This window comes from Hipposideros armiger, unplaced genomic scaffold (assembly GCF_001890085.2).
Source record: "Hipposideros armiger isolate ML-2016 unplaced genomic scaffold, ASM189008v1 scaffold_37, whole genome shotgun sequence".
Lineage (NCBI taxonomy): Eukaryota > Metazoa > Chordata > Mammalia > Chiroptera > Hipposideridae > Hipposideros > Hipposideros armiger.
Window position 1 is genome coordinate 306907 of NW_017731387.1, and position 8305 is coordinate 315211.

The window sequence follows — 8305 nt, forward strand, 5'->3', positions numbered from 1 at the left end:
CAACGTCCTCCACAACTAGATTGAAGAACAAAAGGACAGCAACTTGTCTGTTCCCCTTCCCCCAATTCCCCAGTACTGTTCCCATCCCCCCAATTCCCCAATAAAAATCTTTAAAAAAAAAAAAAAAGAATAAAAGACTTAGGAATAAATTTAACTATGGAGTTGCAAGACTTACTGTTAAGTACAAAACGTTGCTGAAAGAAACTTGAGACAAACAAATGGGAAGACATCCCATGTTTGTAGTGTGGCAGACTTAATATAGTTAAGATGCCAGCACTACGCAAAGCAATCTACAGATACAGGGCAACTCCTACGGCATGTTTTACAGAAACAGAAAAACCCATTCTAAAATTCATGTGGACTCAAGGAACCACATATAACGAAACTATTGTTCAAAACAAAGTTCAAAGACCCACACAAACTTAGGGATTTCAAAACTTTCTACGAAGCTGCAGTAATCAGAATGGTGTGATCCTGCCATAAAAACAGTCATAAAGACCAATGCAGTACAACACAGACAGATCCTAGAAGTAAACTCTCACATGTATGGCTGATTGATTTTTTTTTTTTCAGTTATAACTGACATGATATTAGTTTCAGGTGTGCAACATAGTGATTAGACATATAACTTACATAGTGATCACCCTGATAAGCCTAGTACCTGTCTGACATCATGTCTAGTTATTACACTATTCTTGACTGTATTCCCTATGCTGTATTTTACATGGTTGATTGATTTTTGACTGGTATCAAAACAGTTCAGTGGCGAAGACAGTATTCGAATGGTGCTGGGAAAATTGGATATCCACATGCAAAAGAATAAAGGAGTACCATTATTTGACACCATCTACAGAAACTCAAAGTGGATCAAAATGACCTATAGTTAAGAGCTAAAACTGTAAAATCTTAAACTCTTAGAAGAAAATAGAGTAAAAGCTACATGACATTGGACTTGGCAATAGAGTCATAGATATGACACCAAAAGCACAGGCAACAAAAGAAAAAGATAAATTGGACTTCATCAAAATTGAAATCTTTTATGTTTAAAGGACACTATCAAGGGAGTGAAAAGATAACCTTCAGGATAGGAGAAGGTAGTCACAGATCGTATATCTGATTGGGGTTTAATGTCCAGAACATATATAAAGAACTCTACAACTCACCAGTAAAAATTCAGACAACCCATTTCAAAAATGGGCAAAGTACCTGAATAGACATTTCTCCAAAGAAGATAGAAGATAGGCCAGTAAGCACATCAAAAGATGTTCCACGTCGCTGAAACTAATTCTAACAAGTGTGTATTTCATAATAAAAAATAATTTAATATAAAAAAAAATTAATTTAAAAAAGAGATGCTCCACGTCATTAGTCATCAGGGGGTAAGGCGCATCCAAACCACAGTGAGGTAGCACTTCACAACTAGTTGGAGGACTCATAAAAAAAAGTGGAAAAAACAAGAGATTGACATTCTCTCGTGTTGCTGGTGGTAATGTAAGCAGTGCAGCCCCTGTGGAAAAATGGTTTTTCCTCCAAAGTTAGACACAGAATTACCTTACCATCCAGCAATCCCACCTCCTATGTGTACACCCTAAAGAATTGAAAACAGAGTCAAATACGGATGTTTGTAAGGAGCATTATTCACAAAGCCAAAAGGTAGAAACCACACAAGTGTTCATCAGCAGATGAATGGATAAACCAAGCATGGTATGCAAAGGAACGGAATTAGAAACATGCTATAACATGGATGAACTTTGAAAACGCTATGCTAAGTGAAATACACCAGACACAAAAAGACAAGTATTGTATGACTTCACTTCTATAAGGTATCTCGAATAAGCAAATTCAGAGACAAAAAGTAAAGTAGAAGTTGCCAGGGCCTAGGAGGAGGAGGGAATGGGACGTTTTTATTAATGGGTAGATTTTCTATTTGGGATGATGAAAAACGTCCTGGAGATAGTAGTGGTGGTTACATTGTGAATGTACTTAGTGCCACTGAATTGTATACTTGAAAATGATTTTAAAATAAATTTTGTGTTATTTATAATTTACCACAAAAAAATGATTTCTTGATAGAATTTCCCCATTTACTTCATGAGGAAAAATGTTTTGAAAACAAGAAGGTGGTAACTTCTTTAAATAAAACTATTAAAATAGGCTGTTACTTCCTTTGTTTTCCGTCTAGTAGAAGCTAAGCATTTTCACATACTTGTCAATTACTTGGTATAAAAATCCGGCCTGTTTTTAATCAGAGAATTTTTCAAATGAAAGCTAAGTTAATATTATTTGTTAGAAATTTAATCTACTTAAAATTTCTATGATTACTTCTAATGATTGTTTTGTTTTCTCGTCAGACAATTGAGCCAACTGGGAAGCGTTTCTTACTGGCTGTTGATGTCAGTGCTTCTATGAACCAAAGAGTTTTAGGCAGCGTCCTCAACGCCAGCACAGTCGCCGCAGCAATGTGCATGGTGAGAAGTTTTGCCACCCTAAAAAAATGTTTCCTGTGGTTAGGTAAAACTATAAAAAGCTAAATATGATCAGGAATTAGGTTTTCATTTGTTGTCATTTTGGTTTATTTGGCACATTTTCATTTCATTTAAATATCATTTCCAATCTAAAGATAATTAAAAATTAGTAAAGTTTTAAATATTGTATATATACTTAAGTACACTTATAGTTATGTATACTTATGTACTTAGGTGTACACAGTATTGCAGGTATATTGAAAAAGCATACCTAAAGAGCAATCAGAATAGAAATTTTAATTTTACAACCAAACATTAAGTATTAATAGTATTTTTGAGGAAGTAGATAATGTTTAGAGAAATTATGCATGAATATAGAAGTTAAAAGATCAGGAACTAGTAACACAGTCAGGACACTAGTAGCCTGACTGTCACTGATTAGCAATTAAATGAATCATAGGCAAGGAGCTTCTCAGCATCTCCTCTGTGGCTCTATTCCTTATGTAATGAACTGAGAGTGTATACTCTATTTGTTCCAAAGGATTGTTGTGAAAACCAGCTTCTTTGTAAAAGTTTGTAAAAGTACTTTGAAAGCTATACTACTGTCACTAAGGACTTCCAAAACACAATCCTATAAGTTTAGAACTAAAATAAGCATCAGTGTGTTTCCTTTAAAGACGAAGTTTTATGTATTGCAAGATACTGTATTTCTTTCCCCCAAATCTGCTGAAAATTGCTACCATTGAATTTTTCAGGTTGTCACACGAACAGAAAAAGATTCCTTTGTAGTTGCTTTTTCAGATAAAATGGTACCATGTCCAGTAACTACAGATATGACTTTACAACAGGTCTTAATGACTATGGATCAGGTAAGAAACTATTTTAAGTTTAGTTTACATTGAGTGTTAATTTTATTATTGATGTTATGCCTGATCTTAATGAATTGGTGAGAACAAATTGTTTCCTCTCAATTTTCTCACGGCACAAAATCAAAAACTACATATACAAGCTTTGAGAAGAGCTATATATCGGCTCTGAACAATATAATATAAAAATAGTACTTGTAAGTATTTATTTCAAACCTCTCAGTATGGAAACTAGGGCACTTTCCCTTCTTCTTACTCATGTTTTGTTCTGCATTAGATCCCGGCAGGTGGAACTGATTGCTCCGTTCCTATCACCTGGGCTCTGAGGACAAAGACAGCTGCTGACGTCTTTATTGTCCTTACTGACAACGAGACCTTCGCCGGGAGTGTCCATCCCGCTGTGGCCCTGCGGCAGTACCGAGAGGTGAAAACTTCTAGCATTCCTCCTCACCCCAGATAGACTCGCTTCTCAAACATTCACTATGGTTCTCAAAAAAGATACTGCAGGTAGTACCTTTGCATAGAAGCACTACAACGCTAGTACTGTGCTCAGCAGTACTTGAAATAAGAAAGGATTGGCTGCACATACACAATTTACTTCAGCCGGTTCCAATTCTATACATTACTAACAATGTCCTTTGTAAACAGTTTTTTTTTTTATAACAATCAGAACATTTATTGTAGCTTAACCATAAATTTCTCAGTGATTCAGTGTGGTCCTTGAAAGATTCAAGTATCATCCGTGAGTTTTGTTAAAGGACTACCTAAAATTAAAGCAAAGCTCTAATGTATTTTAAGTTTTATGGATATTTCTGTGTTCTAAGCAGGCTCTCCAGTTGAACTTTCTGAAAAGATGGAAATGTTCTTTGTCCTCACTGGGCAGCATGGTAGCCACTAGTCATGCAGGGCCATTTAGCACTGGAATGGTGGCTCATGTGACTGGCAGGAGAAATATCGTGTTTCCCTGAAAATAGACCTAGCTGGAAAATAAGCCCTAGCATGATTTTTCAGAATGCTTATAACATAAGACCTATCCCAAACATAAGCCCCAGTTAAGATTGTCAGCCAGATATGACTGTAGGAATAAACGTAGATTTTTGTACATGAATAAATGTAGATTGTTGGAGCAAAAATTAATATGAGACCCAGCCTTATTTTTGGGGGCAACACAGTAGAACTTGGTGAAGAGCAGTGGTTCTGAAAGCGTGGTTCCCCTACCAGCAGCCTCAGCATTACCTTGGACCTGCTTCAAAATGCAGATCTCAGACCCCTGGGACACCTGTTGATGGAGTCACAGCAGTCTGGGCTCTGAATCCTGGTTTTTTCTCTTCTGCTAACTGTGGGCCTGAGCACATTATGTAACTGATACACGTCACAGTGTAAGTTGTGGTGTTAATAGGACTGCTTACCCTTTAGGATTGTTTCAGCAACTGCATTAGGTAACTTAACCGAGAGAGCCCATTACAGTATCTGACATAGTGCACCTTGAGTGGTGGCGGTTTTATCTCAAAAACTCAACTATTTAACAAATCATACCTATAGTGAACAGGTTCTTACATGTGAGAAATATATATTATACATAGCAAAGTCAGAGACCAAAAATCAAGTGATTTCCTTTTTATATACATACACACAGACACCACATACACACACACACACAGCCTAGTATTTGATATGTGGGTAAAAATGTCTGATTGAATATCCTGACAGATTTCGTAAGTACAAAACGCCTAGGCTGCTCAGGAATGTATCCTGTGGCCCTCAAAACGAGTAATATAGAAAAGCAGGAATTTCAGGTAGGTTGTTTACACAATTCTACTTTCTAGCCCTAAAAGATTAACAGATTTTATAGAGGAAAAAAAAATTGACTTTGTAACAAAAAGCTGTGATAGACAGAATTTTAAGTGTTTTAGTTTTGGAGATTATTTGCTTTGGCTTACATAAAATTTTTAAAATATGTGTTTTGATCTTTTCCAACAGAAAATGGATATCCCAGCTAAACTGATTGTTTGTGGAATGGCATCGAATGGTTTTACTATTGCAGACCCAGACGACAGAGGCATGTTGGATATGTGTGGCTTTGATACAGGAGCTCTGGATGTAATTCGAAATTTCACATTAGATATGATTTAAACACAGGCCACCACCATGATCTAAGAGGTCTGTTGCCATTAGTGATCTCATTAAAAACATGCAGCTACTTCCCAGCTAAGCTTAATCCAATGAAAGATAAGAGGATGGCATAGTATGTGCATAGCAGAAAGTTACCTTACCAAAAAGAAAAAAGAAAAGATAAGCCCAAAGTTCTTTGTCTACTAACCAAGCTCCTGGGAAGTAGCTTCAGATACACTGTAGCTCCATGTAATAGAGAACTTCCTGTTGATAGACACTGTAAAATAGTCTAACAGTTTTGCTTTGGTGAATAATCACATTTGTACTTAAAAGAAGAGCCAAAAGTGTAAGTAATTCCATAGTAGTCACTTGTTGGAGAAGTGCTTACAGTTTTCTTAAACGTTTTCATTGGGAAAGGACAGCTTCGATAATGTCCATAGACTCTGAAATGCACTGGACCATGTAACTGTGATGGAGTGTGAAACTCATCTGTAAACTTTTATATGGGGTGGAGGGCGGAGGGTGTAAAACACAGAAACCAAGACATTTGCTTACGTTACGAATGAGTTTTTAAAAATTCCTCTAAGAATTTTCTAATGTCACATAAATAGCAGCTTTCTTATTCAGTACAAAAGAAACTTTGTTTCTCGTGTTTTATTTACACTTGTAGAATTGTTACCATTAACCAGAAACATACTGGAAACCCTGAGAAGGGGCTCTAATGTTAGTGTCCACAAGGAAGTCTCTGGTTTGCTTTTTTTTGTTTGTTTCTGTGTATTTTATTGCTGTGAGTTAGGAGCATGACTTGACAGCTTCCTCAGAAATATAGCAACATAGCCACATGGAGTACTTTCTTTTTTTCATCTCTTAAATGAAGATAACATAAAATGTTTCAAGAATTTAACTCCCCCATTCATAATGTGAAAATATGACAAAGTCTCAACTATGACCTTAAGATTAACTGTTTCCTTACTTTAAAATAAATATTGTTCTAATTACTTTTAACTATTTTTTTAGCCAACTGTAAATGGGTTTTAGATATTTTCTAATTGTAAACATGTCAGTGGCCTATTTCTTTGTCCCTTATTGGCAAAACATTGTTTTTTGACAGAGTAAAAAAATAAACTAGGTCTTTGAAAGGTAATTTTTGAGTAATGAATTTCCGCTAACCAGTCTGTAAGAAAGTATTTTTTTTCTATTTTGTTTGTCTATATTAAACTTCTTTTCATTACACTAAAGTGCATTATTTTCTTGAGCAAATGCCCCTTTGTGGGAGGTTTAACCTGTTGAAATGCCAATATCTTTGCTTATAATTATATCATGGTTGTCTAAGCTTACACATAAAACTTAAAATTTTATGTATTGTTCTTTAAGTAGTAATTAAGGATTTACTGAGGATTTATAAATCCCTTCTTATTTGAAAACGCAAACTAGTAAATGTAAATTATAGCCTTTTGAGTGCTTGGGGTTTAGAGGTTTTGTTTTGGGGGAAGGGGGACTTTAGTAATGTTAAAATTTGTATAGATAATGTCTTTTTCATGGGAAATCTGGGCTCTGGGAGTGACAACAAAATCTTCCTTTCAAATTTATTTGACATATTAATGCTAGCTCTGATGTGTAGCTTCAAGACAACTGGTAGCAATTTGTAAATGTGTTTTACCTAAGATTGTTTTGGTCAGCAAAGCTAATAGCACCGTTTCCCACCCCCACTCCACCCCCCAAAAAAATACATTGCTTCTAATTTCGTTTTGTTTTTTTAACTATCAAACATTGGGTTTAACGAGTTAGCTACTTTTGATACATTAAAATATTACAGTCAGATTGAATTTAAGGTTTAAAGAACATAATAGAATTGTGTAATAGTTATTGAATTCTTTAAGTTAAACACAAGAACTTAAATTAAAAATTATAAAATGATCTAACTTTTTACTCCTAATTGAAATGAAGTGAAATGTAGTATGTATTTCAATTAGGTACTGTTTTTAATAGTGTTTTTAGACAGATATTCTTGAGCGAATATTAAATCCATCAAAGAAGTAAAATTAGATGTGACCTTTTTTTGAAGTATTTAGGTAAGTCAAATGGATTAGGGTAAGATTTAAGAAAGGAGGAAAAAAACTAAATGAACAACCACAGAAGGTAATTTTATTTTCAAGTCCTTGAATCTTAGAGCTGGAAGAAACCTTAGAAATTTAAAAGGTGATTTTTTTTAAATTTTAGGATAGGTATCCGAGGTCCGAGAGTGTGGCTTTGGAGCACTAGATTAGAAACCTTGGTCTCTTCATTCCAGTTCAGTACCCACGTCCCCACAAAATGGGGCGCACACTCACTCACACGAGTAGGGAATAAAATAGAATTACTCAAGACTTTTATCCCTTAGGCATTAGGAAATAATGTATATACATGATGGTTTTAGGAGTAGAAAAGCATAGAAATTGTAAATATGTATACTTTTGCATTTCATAGTAATCCTCAAGCACAATGTCTTAATAACCTGTATTGCTATATAACATAGTCCTATAGAAAAATTTTTAAAAACTTTACCTCATTATGACTAAAATGGACTCAAGTGATAAAGAAGTTTCATTTTCTGAATTACTTTTAGGATTACTGCTACTTTAGTATTTAGGGAAGTGTTGCTTTAAAAAAACAACCCTAAGAAAAATAAACTATTTCCTAGAAAAATGTAAACATTTTCAGGATATAGTTGTAATTAGTAAAAAAAAAAAAAAATCTTAAACTCCTACTCTTGTTAGTTGAAATTTCTTGGAAATTCCATTAATTAGCACTGTTATATATTATTTAGTTTAGTAACTGTTTTCTGGGAATATTAGTGAGGAAGATGCTAGTAAATGGAGTTTA

General features: G+C 34.7%; 1 protein-coding gene across 1 annotated transcript in view; it reads left to right on the plus strand.

The window, feature by feature from the left end:
* Positions 1 to 6681, plus strand: part of RO60 (Ro60, Y RNA binding protein) — a 29594-nt gene extending 22913 nt beyond the window's left edge. The window contains exons 6-9 of the mRNA XM_019638087.1: positions 2352 to 2468; positions 3221 to 3334; positions 3609 to 3755; positions 5312 to 6681. Coding sequence (XP_019493632.1) covers positions 2352 to 2468; positions 3221 to 3334; positions 3609 to 3755; positions 5312 to 5464 — 531 coding nt within the window. The 3' untranslated portion in view covers positions 5465 to 6681. The remainder of the gene's footprint in view (positions 1 to 2351; positions 2469 to 3220; positions 3335 to 3608; positions 3756 to 5311) is intronic.
* The last annotated feature ends 1624 nt before the right edge of the window (positions 6682 to 8305 follow it).